This window comes from Bos grunniens, chromosome 11 (assembly GCF_055505025.1).
Source record: "Bos grunniens cultivar Pamir isolate PY7600 chromosome 11, Bosgru_T2T1.0, whole genome shotgun sequence".
Lineage (NCBI taxonomy): Eukaryota > Metazoa > Chordata > Mammalia > Artiodactyla > Bovidae > Bos > Bos grunniens.
In genome coordinates, this window is record NC_141175.1 from 100231874 (window position 1) to 100247453 (window position 15580).

General features: G+C 43.2%; 1 protein-coding gene across 7 annotated transcripts in view; it reads right to left on the bottom strand.

Moving 5' to 3' along the window:
- Positions 1–501: 501 nt before the first annotated feature.
- Positions 502–15580, bottom strand: part of SLC9A4 (solute carrier family 9 member A4) — a 55336-nt gene continuing 40257 nt past the window's right edge. For 4 of the 7 annotated variants that reach the window (XM_086327904.1, XM_086327908.1, XM_086327905.1 and 1 more), the window contains 4 exons: positions 9940–10036; positions 6314–6445; positions 4973–5060; positions 502–1043 (listed from right to left, as the gene is read on the bottom strand). In XM_086327904.1, the coding sequence (XP_086184030.1) occupies positions 688–1043; positions 4973–5060; positions 6314–6445; positions 9940–10036 (673 nt within the window). In that variant the 3' untranslated portion in view covers positions 502–687. The remainder of the gene's footprint in view (positions 1044–4972; positions 5061–6313; positions 6446–9939; positions 10037–15580) is intronic. The other 3 variants (XR_015137360.1, XR_015137359.1, XM_086327906.1) reach the window with 2 other exon arrangements.

The following is a 15580-nucleotide window of genomic DNA, read 5'->3' on the forward strand; positions in this document are numbered from 1 at the left end:
TTTGTCCCCTGGAAAATAAGAATGTCTGATATCACCTTCTCTAATGTCCCTCTAGCTCTGAGATGTGTTATGGACCACTGATGCTGTACAAGGGGCTTTCCTGGTAGCTCAGTGGCTTAGGATCCATCTGCCAGTGCAGGAGATGTGAGTTCAATCCCTGGGTCAGGAAGATCCCCTGGAGAAGGAAATGACAACCCACTCCAGTACTATTGCCTGGAGAATCCAATGGACAGAGGAGCCTGGTGGGCTATAGCCCAAAGGGTCACAAAGAGTCAGACACGACTGAGAAACAGCACACAGAGACATGAGCAGAGCCAAGGAGAATTACTGCCCAGTCCTGCTTATATCTCAGTAATTACACTAAGGGCACACTTGGTGAATACTTCCTGCGGGGATGGATGTCTGTCCTCTGCAGACAATTCAACTGTGAAGCACAGCTGAGAATATGGCAGAACCGGCAAGTGTGCTCCTGGCCCTCTGAAAAATCTCCCTTACAGAGTCTTACAGAATCATGTGTAATAGAGTCTTACAGAATCATGTCTTATAGAATACAGAGTCTTGCTGTCTAATAGCTTCCAAAAACCCTAACTCTCTCCAGACCTCTGAACACCCTGCTTTCAACATAATCAGCAGACAGTGGACTCTGGAAAAACCCAGAAACAATCCCGTGGACATGACACCACGATACTACTTTCTTTGGAGCAAAGGGCTGTGGGACACGTTGCAGTCCCCGCCAGGTCTGAGCTCCGATGACAGTAGGGACCCAAATGCTGGGGTCTCCTCCTCACTCTCCTCCTCGGATTCGAACTCCTCATCCACTGCGTGAAAGAGCGGTTTGGGCCTCAAGATCGCCCTTCCGCCCCTGCCCAGGTGCTCTTCTCGGCCAGCGTTTCTCCGGTAACCGAAGTGCAGTGGCGTCCCTGCTCCGTGTAAGCGCTTCATCGGGATGACTTCAGGTGTCCATCGTCTTTCCTGAATCGTCCCCGTTGGAGAGTGTGTGTTGAACGTGATGGGAGGGAGTTCTGAGTCACTGCCGTCGTGATCTGGGAAAGTATGACGAAAGAAAAAAGAACAGGACTTAATATCCGAGAGTGGGGACATCATATCCAGATGCAGGAACGAAAAGGGTGGCCTAGTCCTCCTGGTGTTTCAGCTCCTACGCTCACCTGTGGCATCAGGTGAAGTCACGTGGCTGGGCACCCATCGCCATGGTCCATCCATAGAGCTTGCTCCTCCTGTCCCAGTCTTCCTGGGCTTTAGGAGGGGTGTCCAGGCAGGACCTCTCTATTTATACCACCAAGTGGGCCCCAAAGGCAAAAGAGCCTTGGAAGAATGTATGTAGGCCTCAATGCAGCAGGAAGTTCCTACACATCTAGGGAAGGGGTGTCCTAACCCAGGAGGACACGGACTGAGTAGGGAGGGACAGTGATCCCCATGTCACAGCCCCGTGAGCTGTGGGGACTATCTGCTGAATGCCCCACCTCCCTCCACGCCCTCCCCTAGAGCCCTGATGGGCATTCGCTGGCCTTGTTCTGTGGGATAAAGACAGATAAAGATTTGGGGAGAAAGTGAGTGCAAACAACTGTGCCCAGATACAGATGGAGAATTATCTCAAATATCAATTATCTGACATTTGATTACAATTCTCTGATAAAATTAAGTCCCACTTCACTACTTTTCCTTCTCAAATTTCTGGGTTACCCACTCCTTTTGCTCACCTAACAAAATTTAGAGGCACTTCTCTGGTGGCTCAGACAGTAAAGAACCTGCCTGTCGATGCAGGAGACCTGGTTCAATCCCTGGGGTGGAAAGATCCCCTGAAGGAAGGCATGGCAACCCACTCCAGTGTTTTTGCCTGGGAAACCCCGTAGACAGAGAAGCCTAGTGGGCTACAGTTCATAGGGTCACCAAGAGTTGGACACAACTGAGCAACTAACAACAAAAAAGAACCCATGAAATTTAGAACCAATTGAGCACATTTGAGGGAAAAAAAATTCACTGGGACTAAGATTTCATTTAGTGTCTAGATTAATTCACATTGAACTGACATTTTAAAGCATCATCTTCCTTTGAAGAACACCCCTATCTACCCAAGTCAAGACTTCTATGAGGTCCCTCAGTGGTAACAGTCATAATGGCTAATATTTCTTGCTTCCCAGGTGGCTCAGTTGTAAAGAATCTAACTGCTAATATGGAGATGCAGGAGACTCAGGCTCAATCCCTGGATCAGGAAGATCCCCTGGAATAGGAAACAGCAACCCACTCCAGTATTCTTGCCTGGAGAATCCCACAGACAGAGAAGCCTGGCAGGTTACAGTTCATTAGGTCACAAAGAGTTGGACACAACTGAGCACAAGCATGGATATTTCTTGCACACTTACTTGGTTGCAGGCATTGTTCTAAGAGTTTTATCTGTGCTAAATGGCTTCACTCAGGGCAACACTTTTCTGTGAGGGGTACCAACATTCTCCTCTTTACAAAGAGGTAATGAAGCATGGAAAAGTAGAGTTTTATGTTTTCTTCATGTAAGTCCTATATATATTTTCCTACGACTTTGTCATTTTTATTGAGAGCATATGTGAGATGTCTTTCAGGGCATCTATTGAAACAGCCGTTAGACCTATTTACCTGGTGAATAATGCAAATGCATTTCCAAATGTTAAACAAACCCCACCTCTGGGATAAGTCCTTTTTTTTAAGGTATAGTAAGCCTTTAATATTCTGCTGTTATTTTATTTATGACTATTTAAGATTTGTACATTAGTAGTTGAAGCTGCTATCATAGCTTGTGATACTGACATTCATCTGAAGAAATGACTGGAGACTGTCAGGCTGTCTATCATTCAAGCAACCTAACAGCACCAGCTGTTTGTACCCGGAAGAGTTTTAAAAATTAAATGACTATACACCCTATAGCTGGTGTTATTTTGTTTTGTTTGTTTGCTTTTGTGTGATAGCTCTTTTTATCATAAAATAATGCTACTTACAAGAGTGTGACCTGGGAATAGATGACTAGATCAATGATACAGAATTAAGAGTCTAAAACTCTCTTTGGGCGTGCTCAGTTGCTTAGTCCTGTCTGAGTATTTGTGACCCTATGATAATAGCCCACCAGGCTCCTCTGTCCATCGGATTTCCCAGGCAAGAATACTGGAGCGGGTTGCCATTTCCTCCTCCAGGGGATCTTTCTAATCCAAGGATCCAACTTGCATCTTTTGCATTGGCAGGTAGATTCCTTAGCAGGGTGCCATCTGGGAACCCCATGGGGCTCTCATATAATTGACTATCATTAAGTCATTAATATGATTACTAGGTTCCTATCTATTGACAGCAAAATGTTTCCACAACATAAGGCTGAGTGAACTGGACAATTCACAAAAATTCCCAAACAATGACTATCCTGTGACAATGTATCATGTAGTGCTATGTGTGATTTTTTTTTTTAAAGCAGGTTGTGGTAGGATAAGGACCAGAATGATGTAGGTAGAATTATAGAAGGATGCTTACCAAAATACTCTACAGTGAATATCTCTGGGTGCTGGGGTTTTCAAGTGCTTTCAACCTTCTTTTTTTATGCTTTTCTCTACTGGTTGATTTTTATTTTATATCAAACATGCTTTTATATCAGAAAAAGTTTCATTGTAAGGAATAATTATATTCATTCTTCAAATATTTAATTCTCAAATCCTATGTGTTTAGTTTATTTACATTTCCAATGTGATTTTTAGTCTTAAAAATTTTGTAATATTAGAACAGAGAACGTGGCATATCATATGTCACTTTATGCTAATAGAAAATCAATTTATATACATTTAAAAATAACAGCTTTTATGAGCACAATAGGCAATTTCAATAATTCTAAAATTCTATTTAAGTATTAGATATTAAGGGCTTCCTTGGTGGCTCAGTGGTAAAGAATCCACCTTCAATGCAAGAGATGCATGAGACACTGGTTTGATCCCTGGGTTCGGAAGATCCCCTGGAGGAGGTCATGGCAACCCACTCCAGTATTCTTCCCTGGAGAATCCCACGGACAGAGGAGCCTGGTGCCCCATAGGGTCACAAAGAGTTGGACACGACTGAGCATGCATTAGATATTAAATGGGAAATATCCAATAAGTAAATTTGGTGAAAGTATTTTAGTAAAATATAGCCAACTTTGGAGAATTCTTCTAATTTATAAACCACAGATGAATCCTATAACTTTAAAAAACTGCCCATTTTATGTTTCTCTAAGTCAAGGGTTGGCAATTGATGATCCCCAGGTATATCACCCTGCTGTATCTTTTGGTACAGCTCTTGAGCTAAGACTGATCATTACATTTCTAAATGGCTGAAAAAAATTTTAAGAATATTTCTCAATAAGTAAAAATTACACAAATTTCACTGTTTATCACTAAAGTTATTAATTCAATTAATAAAAGCTATGGTTGTTCCTGTAGTCATGTATGGATATGAGAGTTGGACCATAAAGAAGTCTGAGTGCTGGAGAATTGATGCTTTTGAACTGTGGTACTGGAGAAAATTCTTGAAAGTCCCTTAGACTGAAAGGAGATAAGCCAGTCAAACCTAAAGGAAATCAACTCTGAGTATTCATTGGAAAGACTAACGCTGAAGCTGAAGCTTCAATACTTTGGCCACCTGATGCAAAGAGCCAACTCATTGGAAAAGACCCTGATGCTGGGAAAGATTGCGGACAGGAGGAGAAGGGGAAGACAGAGGATGAGATGGTTAGATAGCAGCACTGATTCAATGGACATGAGTTTGAGCAAACTCCTGGAGATAGTGAAGACAGGGAAGCCTGGAGTGCTGCAGTCCATGGGGTCGCAAAGAGTCATGACTCAGCAACTGAACGATAACAACAATTGTGTTCTCTCTTGCTTGTCATGTGTATACTGATGTAATATTCTTGGTTTTGCCTTTTGGCCTACAAGCCTGAAAATAAAGAGAAGCAGCCGTGGATGCAAGTTACCTGTGAATTCAGCCACCTTCATGTCTCTGCCTGCTGGCAGAGGCTTGCTATAGGGGAAGGAGAGGTAGCGGATGTTCTTGGTACCAGCCTGCAGGCAACAAGGAGAAATAAAAAGAAGAGTCAGCCCCTGTAACTGAGGGCATCACATGGCAAACAAGGAGGATACAGAGTCTTAATGGAGCATCCTGTTTGCATCACTGCCTTTCAGTTACTTTAGTTTAAGGAAAACAATGCTTCCACCTTCAGTATTTTTCCCTTCCCTCTCCTGATGAAACAGACCATGATAAACCTCTCCGAGTTCCTCCCGTGGCCCCACTGGGATCAGGGTAGAGATTAGGAGCTACTCCAAATTCAACGTCCATCCAGCGTCTCCTTTTAAGATTGCCTGGTGTGTGCTCAGTTGTGTCCAGCTCTTTGCGACTCCATGGACTGTAGCCCGCCAGGCTCCTCTGTCCGTGGCATTCTCCAGGCAAGAATACTGAAGTGGGTTGCCATGCCCTTCTCCAGGGGGTCTTCTTGATCCAGAGATCGAACCCGCATCTCCTGTGTCTCTTGCATTGCAGGCAAATTCTTTACTGATGAACCACCTAGGAAGCCCAAGATGTGGCCTCAAAAGGAGCAGTTAAGATGCACAGCTGGTGCCATGAAGATAAGGTCCAAGAATCTTGGCAAGAACAAATTCCTCCCTGTGTCTTCCTGGTAGAGAAGCAAGCTTCCTGATCCTTGGGTCCCCCATCCATGGAGGGGCCCCTGGAGTCCAGTCTCTGGCCACCATGGGAGCTCGTCTAGCCTCACAGTCCAGGGAGTATGTTCCAGTCACTGGCTCATCCTGAGCAGGTGCGGTTTGCTGCCCCATACCCCATGGACTTCCAGGTGGCTCAGTGGTAAATAATCCACCTGTCAATGCAGGAGGCCTGGGTTTGATCTCTAGATCAGGAAGATCCCCTGGAGAAGGAAATGGCAACCCACTCCAGTATTCTTCCCCAGGAAATCCATGGACAGAGGAGCTTGGTGGGCTACAGTTCATCGGGTTGCAAAAAGTTGGACACAGCTGACTGACTGAACAACAACCCCGGGGACAGTTCGGGCCCCAAAGGCCCCCTAGGAACCTGATTAACAACAGACAATGGACAGTTAGCCTCACATTAGTGTGGGTTGGAGCTTGGGCCCCAAAAGCCCTGGGCTGAGAGAAGGGGGTGTCTGCTGTCCTGTACCCCCTTCGCTTTGTCTTACTCTGGCACCAAGGGAGTGGTTGTTTGTTTAAACAGTGATGGGAGTCACCCAAGGAGGCCCTGGTCGGGGACTGGCCCAGCTCGGGGTGAGTTGGTGTCTGCCCCTTACCGGCTTCCCCCAGGGCAGGCTGTGCCCTTTCTTCACGCTCTCCCTGAAGGTGTTCCGACGGCGGATCAGAATCTCCTTCGCCTGCTTCTCGCTTGTCTGGGGTTGGAGGTTGTATTTGTTGTAGGACAAGGTCTGCAGAAAGAGGGGGCATCGAACATGTACTGACATCTCTGCACGGCTTCCAGCTCTGGAGACCACGGGAAAGTCATGCACAAAAACTAGTAGAGGGACTCCCTGGTGGTGCAGAAGCTAAGACTCCAGGTTGCCAATGCAGGGGACCCAGGTTCTATCCCTGGTCAGGCAACCAGATATCACATGAGGTAACTAAGAGTCCACTGGCTGCAACTAAAGATCCTGCAAGATGGAAGTGATGAAGATGGAAGATCCCGTGTGCCACAACTAAGATCTGGTGCACCCAAATACATATTTTAAAAAAATGATTAGTAGAAGGAGAAGGTGACACCCATGCCCTCTGAGCCTCTGCCTCAATTACAGAGATGCAATCTGCGGCTCTGGAGGAAAGGTCTGAGATCCGGGCCAGCCCACCAGGACGGAGCTGCAGTTGAAGCCCATGCCCCTGGCTCGCAGGGGCAGTGGCCCCCGCTGTGCTGTCATCCTGTGACCCTCAGAGTGGTCCTCCCAGAGGTACAGATGCCCAACTGTAGACGCCACCTTTGTGACCATCCTCAGCACTGTAGAACAGTCAGTGTTGCTAATGGTCTTCCACTAGCAACGAGGTAGACAGACAGTTGTCCTGAACTGCAACCTTGAATTTTCCTTCAAGAGAACAAGAGAACTGTGGTGGAGGGAGGAGTCACGTGACCTATGTCAAGACAGCATGATAACCAACCAGGACCTCCTGTATAGCTCTTGGAACTCTGCTCAGTATTCTGTAAAAAGCTAAATGGGAAAAGAATCTGAAAAAGAATGGACACATATAGATGTGTAACTGAATCACCATGCTGTACACCTAAAACTAACACATCATTAATCAATGACACAAATAAAAAACAAAAATTTTTTAAAAATAAGAGAAAAATAAAGGAGACTTTAAGGGGGAAAATGTGGCTAATTCCAACTGCAATGTACTGTATTAGCTACATACTGATTCTGAAGACATTAATTTTTTAAAAAGAGTATAAAATATCTTATTGGTAATTTTTATATTTATGACATGTTGAAATATTTTTGATGTGTGTCCATGCGTGCGTGCTAAGTCACTTTAGTCATGTCTGACTCTCTGTGACCCCATGGACTGTAGCCTTCCGGGTTCCTCTGTTCATGTGACTCTCCAGGCAAAAGTACTAGAGTAGGTTGCCATGCCCTCCTCCAGGGCGTCTTTCCAACTCAGGGATAGAACCCATGTCTCTTATGTCTCCTGGATTGGCAGGCAGGTTCTTTTACCATTAGCTCATAAAGTGGGTTAAATAAAATATATTATGAAATTAAAGAAAAAAAAAGATGGGATGAGAAAGGAAAGACAGAAAGGGCAGGACAGGTGAGTCTCGTTCTCTCATGAAACATAAGTGGAAGCAAAAGTCGTCTCCGGTAGAGCCCCTGGACTTACCATGTATGTTCTCCCCACAGGACTCACTATCACCTATCTGCTCATCTCAGCAAGGAAGGGAGAGCCTACAAAGCTTAGAAGGGAGAAACCTGGAGGGCGACTGAATAGGCCCTGATAAAAGAAGAAGAAAGATGACTATCTAGGAACCTGATAAGAAAAGAGACAATGGACAGTTAGCCTCATTTTATGGTGGGTTGGAGTTCCAATATCTCTCTTATTTCTGAGTGAGTGAGTGAAAGTCACTCAGTTGTGCCTGGCTCTTTGTGGCCCCATAGACTACACAGTCTGTGGAATTCTTTAGGCCAGAATACTGGAATGGGTAGCCTTTCCCTTCTCCATGGTATCTTCCCAACCCAGGGATCAAACCCAGGTCTCCTCCATTGCAGGCAGATTCTTTACCAGCTGAGCCACAAGAGAAGCCCAAGAACACTAGAGTGGGTAGCCTTTCACTTCTCCAGCAGATCTTCCTGACCTAGGAATCAAACTGGGGTCTCCTGCATTGCAGGCAAATTCTTTACCAACTGAGGACTTTCTCTAACCTCACTCTCCACCTCCATGGGGAAAGTCTCAGTACCAGGCACCCTTGGGGCTGTGACCCTCCCTAAGCAGGCTGGTGTTCTTTCAACCAGGAAATTCTTACCTACTTATCTAAGGCAGAAAGTGATAGTCTTGTGGAAATGGTTTCACTTGGAAAGATTTGAAAGCTGCTGGGTTTACTTGACGCGTGCTATCTGCTGCTGACCCGCGTTCCTCCAGCAGGTGCAGGGCCTTTTGCTGACACATTCCCCTTGATCACTGACCTTCTCAAAACAGCAGCCAGAACACATTCACCTACCCCAGATCATGTAATTCTGAAGTCATGGAAAGAGCCATGGCTAGGCAGTTCGAAGACCTGGGTTCTTAACTCAAATTTGTTTTGTGACCTTAAACAAGTTAGATAACTCTCCAAGGGCTTCCAGGGTGGCTCAGTGGTAAAGAACCCACCAGCCAATGCAGAAGACTTGGGTTTGAGCCCTGGGTTGGGAAGACCCCCTGGAGAGGAAAATGGCAACCCACTCCAGTATTCTTGCCTGGAAAATCCCATGGACAGAGGAGCCTGGTAGGCTAGAGTCCATGGGGTCACAAAGAGTCAGACATGATGAAGACAGAAAAAAACAAAACAACTCTTCTAACCTCAGCATCTTCTACTTGAAAATGAGAAACTGTGACTAAATGATTTTGGGGGATCCCATGACATAGTCGCAAAAACCAAGGCCCTAGCAGTAAACTCACTTATAACCCTACTCAATAATTGGGATGTTCCACTGAATCCTCAACCTTAAAGAGCTCCTAATTAGAGGACATTGGTATACATGTCATTTGATTAAATCAAAATTTCAGAAGAACTCACCTGAATAGCCTCTATACCTTTTCCAAAACTGATAAATAGTACGCTTGATAGGTCTCTTTTGTGTGTGTGTGGGGGCGGGGGTGGAAATAGATAGATAGATAGATAGATAAATAAATGTATATTGGCCAAGTGGCATGTGAGATCTTAGTTCCCAGACCAGAGATAGAACCCATGCCTTAGAAACTTGGTGTCTTAACCATTGGACTGCTGGGGAAGTCCCTGATATGTCTCTCTTTTTTTTCCTCAGGCTTTCAGCACTGTGGTTTTGATATTTTAATCTAAACCATCCCAGTTTTCTAAGCTCTATTACAACCAATTATGCTGAGACAGCTCCATCACCACTGGCATCCTGGGGCCATATTTCTTCCCTGGTGGACAAGCTCCATCATCGGTCTGTCTCTGAAGGGGGAGGGAGCCCTGCTGATTCTGGAAAGCCAGGTCTGCAGGGTTGGGGCAGCCTGACCCCCACGGCCAGCAACTGGATCTGCATTTGTCTTTCTACCTCGGGGGGCCAATTTTGCTGCAGAAACATAACAAATTAACTTTCTGTTTTCCAAACAAAGCAGAGAGAAATTGCTCAGCAGGAAGGCTGCTTGGGAGAGAGTAACCCGAACAAGAACTGATATCGGGAGGACTGGTTCCAATAAGGGACAAGTCTTATATACACACCCTTTGTCGAACTTGATACATGTTGTGTGTCAGGATGTCCCTCATGGACGCCACGTCTTCAGGGGAAAGTCTTTTGGTTTCTTGTGTCCTCTGGGCCCTGGAAACATCATTGGAGGGAAGCCAAGCATTATTCTTTCATCTTGGCAAGACAAGTACAAAACCATCAATTTACTTTTAGGAGTTCCAATACCCAGAACCCCTGTTTTTCCATAAGCTTTCTTATTGTTTTAGGAAATTTGTAGAAAATATTGGCACATGTGCCTTGACTTGCATTTTGAACATATAGTTTCTTTGTCTATAACTTTTATGTGAGAATTATTCTAACTCATATATATATATATACACATATAATTTTTAAAATTTTAATAGGCTTTTTATTTCAATGTACATTAGGAAAAATTACTACCAGCATATCAAACCACGTATTTACATTAACAATATAAATTTCCTATTTTAAAATCTTACAAAATATTTTTGCCCATAAAAAATTTCTACTATATGTAAGGTGTAAAGAATAATATAATAATAAAGCATGCACACATCCACCATGCAGCATAGAAACAGAACATTATGAATAATTAGTGTTTCCTCCTCTTTGTCTCTCCCTGAACATTTCAGAAGTTTAATCAAGTCTGCGAATTTTGTAGTTGTCCCTCCATTGCCTAATGCATTTTTAAAAACTGGTGACAAACCAGTTATTTTTTCCTCCATATCTATTATGAACAGATATGTTTATAAAAAAATAAAAATCAATGATTAGAAAATACATTCTTAGAAAGGATACCACAAAATGTAAATCAAATAATTCACTGTTAGAGTCAACACAAATTAGCTTATTCCTTGAAGGCTCACAGATAACACCGTGTAGTCACCACATTTGGAACAGCACTAATTTATGCTTCCCAGGTAGCTCAGTGGTAAAGACTCTGCCTGCCAATGCAGAAGACACAGGTTCGAACCCTGGGTAGGGAAGATCCCCTAGAGAAGGGAATGGCAACCCACTCCAGTATTCTTACCTGGTAATTCTGTGAACAAAGGAGCCTGACAGGCCCCAGGTTGCAAAGAGTTGGACATGACTTAACAACTAAACAACAACAACCTATCCAGTATTAAAACTTTGAGTACATTTATCCTGGAATTCTCTCTTTAGGGATTTTATCTCGGGTTAAAGAATAATGGGAAGAAACTAAAATCATATTTTACAAAGAGAGTTAAACTATCTCCACCTCCACCAGGAAAACCAGCCCAGCTTGGAGACACTGGACCCTCCGAGATTCTAGAAGCAGTTGACTTCTGGCCTCCTTGACCATGAGCACCTCCACCCCCCACCCCCTCCTAAAAGGGCTCAAAAGCTAAGTCAGGGCCAGGTTAGCCAACAATGCACAATTGTCCTCGGAGGTTCTCAGTCATGACATCGCTATGTGCAGAATTCTCATGTGACATACATATTCAATTTCAATCACTTGAGTCTAGAGGTTGTAATTCCTAAAAACTTACTGTATGAATCATATATGCTCACTGTAGAACATATGAACAAAAAAGGAGAGAACTAAGGAAAATTAAATCTATCTTTTAATACTGTCACCTCCCTTGATGTCTTGGTATAAACCCTTAAGGAGTTGTGATTTTTTTTCTTTTCTAGCTGCAGTTTTTTGAAATGCACACGTGTGCTGATTTACTATTCTCCACGTATGCGTGCATGCTCAGTTGTGTCCAACTCTCTGAGGCCTCATGGACTGCAGCCCGCCAGGCTCCTCTGTCCATGGGATTTCCCAGGCAAGAATATTGGAGTGGGTTGTCATTTCCTTCTCCAGGGGATCTTCCCAACTCAGTGATCAAACCTGCATCCCTCGCATGGGCAGGTGGATTCTTTATTACATGCTTCTAAAGGTCTTAGGATAATTGATCGTAAAGATGAGTAGTTAATGCTTTCAATACAGGCCACTTTTTAAGTCCTTTCCCCCCTCAAACAGTAGCGTCATTGCCAATAAATAGCAAAGACATTTTGTAAATAATGTACGACCGGTAAAAGGATTTCAACCATTTGAATCCTGAAAAACCACAGGACGCCAGCATTTACTTAGCAATGCAATCTGCCAACGGACTAATACCTTTCTATTAAATCAGTGAAATCAGTTTCTATATCTCAGAGCTGAAAATATCAACAGTATTGGTGTTCCGTTACCACCCTCAGTGATTTAAACAATATTATCAGGCTATTTCAACCTAAATGTCCTTCAAACAAAATTCACTCTGATGTAGATACACCCACGTGTTCCCACAATCCACATCTGCACACATTCCTTTATTATGGTAGAAGGAATCTATTGCTAAACAGAAACTACAGCTAATCAAAGAGTTCCACTTCCTGTGTTCATAATAAACTGACCAAAGAGGGAAAAACCATGGGTAAAGGAAATGATAAAGTTAAACCTGAGACAGGAGATCTAATTTGGCATTCTCCCCAGTTTATAATTAACCATTTTGGGAAGGATCAGATTGAGTTAAAGCCCATTTAGGTTGCTGGTTGGGTATATAATGCAGGGATCCCAGAGGCACTGCCTCTTATTAATCCACACTGAGAAGCTGTAGCTAGAAAATTATAAGGAAGAATTACTGACCCAAGCACGGTGATGCATACATTTTCCTACCTGCTACTTCATTAGCAAAATCACCCCTGAAATGATCATATCATGACCACAGAAAAGATAAAAACCACAGAAGAACTGAATGTTAGTAATCTCTAAGTCAAAAAAGTAAAATTATAAACTAAAAGACGCTTGGCACTGGAAGAAGACAGAAAGGAAGTCTTGATCACCTTAAAGAAAAGGTCACTGGTAATTTCATGGCCACTAAGATCAAACTGGGAAAACTGGGATGTAAATGTGTTTGAATGAAAGGTTCAGATTTCTCTTAATCTTTTTTAAAAAAATCAGAGGCTCTAATAATGTAAAAAGAATTTTCAGGACTTCCCTGGTGGTTCAGTGGTTAAGAATCTGCCTGCTAATGCAGGGGACATGGGTTTGATCCCTAGGCCTGGAAGATCTCACATGCCATGCAGCAACTAAGTCTGTGCATCAGAAGTACTGAAGCCTGCATGCACTCGAGCCGGGGCTCCACAGCAAGAGAAGCCGGTGCGATGAGAAGCATCACCACTGGAGAGTGGTCCCTGATCTCCACAGCTAGAAACAAGCCCACGCACAGCAAGGAAGACCCAGAGTGGTCAAAAATAACAATAAATACATAAATTTATTTTTAAAAAGAGGTCTCAATTCTAAACACAGCAATGTAGGTATGAAATCTAGTAGATGTTATATTCATGCCATAATCTGAAGTCCCAAAAGATCGAACATATCTGGATTTATCTGGAAGAATCCATGCTCCTTTAGTAGCTTTATACATGAAATCCAGGAAAATGTATGTTGACCAAAGGACGTGCCCACTGAGTAAACAGTGGTACCAGCAGCTCTTCTCTGTGTGTGGCTGCCTCGTGTCTTTTCAGAAAGGTCACCAAAGTGGCCATCACTGAGGATGAGTGAGGACTCATCATGGCCCCGGCTCCCCACAAGACGATATTCCATCACAGAAGTGAACACAGTGTGAGAATCTTCATTCTAGAGCCTTTGGTGTCAGCATGTACGACTATAAACCTACACCTGGCAATATGTGATCAATTGAAAAATTCTTAAATTATAATCAACCAATATGTGCTTTTTTTTTTTTAATAAATGACCTTATAAGTATTTGGGAGTTTTTAAAGACAATATTTGGAAGTCATATAGCTGTAGTGTTTATGCCTATGTGTTTATTATAAATATTTTAATATCTCTTTGTGTGCTGAGTTGTTTCAGCAGTGTCTGAGCCTGCCAGGCTCCTCTGTCCATGGGATTCTCCAGGCAAGAATACTACAGTGGGTTGCCATGCCCTCCTCCAGGGGATCTTCCTGACCCAGGGATCGAACCGGAATCTCTTATGTCTCCTGCACTCGTAAGCAGATTCTTTACCACTAGCGCTTTAATAGCAACCACATATTTTTTAATCAGCTTGAGCCTCCACCCACTGATGTTTCTGAAGAGCTTACTGCTCATGGGTAAAGCAAGGTGCCTCATATTTAGAATCATAATCCAAATACATACTTATCTATGCAATAGAGTTGTTTTGAGACTCAAATAAAATAATGCATGTAAAAGTAACGGAATTCCCTAGAATCAGCATCGTCTACAGCGTGCCATACACAACTTCTGGGGGTAGTGTTCTCCTGAAGGTCACCGAGTTTAGAAATCTTAACCTCTTGGAGAACAATTGCTTCAACTTCTAAAGAAAAAAAATATGTGTGCGTCTTGTTGTTATGCTCTCATAGAGAATCACAAAAAGCGAGCTGAGTACACACTTCTTTTTCCTATTATTGTATGAAGGTTTGTTTTTTAAGAAATTAGCTGCTTTGATCTTAGGAGAGGAATTCCTCTTTGCTTGATGTCCTACAGATTTCTGATGAGATCAAATGAAGGCAATTTAAATACTAGACTTGTAGTAAATATCGATTTTAAAAAACCTCTCCCATCTTGGTTAACTAACTAGTTTGGGCTACAGGAGGGGGTATCTCTAAGCTATAAGGCTCTCTTACTAATCTTGAATGTCAGAAAAATAACTGACTCAATCCAAACACAGCCTTCAAATGAAACTGGATTAAAATTTGCCTTGAGGTCACCTGCTTATGAGCAATACAAAATAATACAGAGATCCAAAATATGTTTTAGCACACAACAGATTGGTCTCATTTGAGATAAGCACCCCTATCCCAGACAAGTCCTCACATCACTAGTGAGTAGATGTTTGAGGATGTTCCTCGTGATCTAAACTGCCTGCACCTCTCCTGTTGAGCATTAAAAGTGAAAAAAAGTGAAAGTGTTAGTCGCTTAGCTGTGTCCAACTCTTTGACACCCCTTGGACTATAGCCCATCAGACTCCTCTGCCCATGGGGATTCTCCAGGCAAGAATACTGGAGTGGGTAGCCAGCCATTCCCTTCTCCAAGGGATCCTCCCGATCCAGGGATCAAACTCAGGTCTCCTGCATTGCAGGCAGATGCTTTACTGTCTGAGCTGCCAGGGAAACCTCGGGTAAGGGGATGCCCAAAAGTTCAGGAATTAAGTGATGTAGGATTTGAGCGCAATGCTGTAGAAAATAAAAGTAAATGCAAAATTATCAGTGATGAATGAAATAGCAACATTTTAAACAAAGGCAAGATCAATATCTCCCACTTTTCTTCCTGTCTCAGGCTCTCATATGGCTCATCACGTCACTGCCAATTAATATTTGTCATCATCTTCTCATTTTAGGATCGGAAGTTTCCTTAAAGCTATGTAAAACCCACCAACAAACCAACCAACCACAAAAGCAGTCTCACCAAGAAATAAGGCAGAAAGCTTTCTGTTTATACCGAGACGCCCTCAGGGATGCTCCTTTAGATCTTTTCCCCAGACTGGGATTTTTCCCACTTAAGAAAGGTGATGGTTTTTCTGATTCATTAGCAAGTAAGGGTGAGAAATAACACACAGGCATTGAGGACAAGTTGATTCTTATCTCTTGTCTGTTTGCTTTTCAAACATGAGGAGGTTAGGAGAAGGTGGATATTCCTGATCT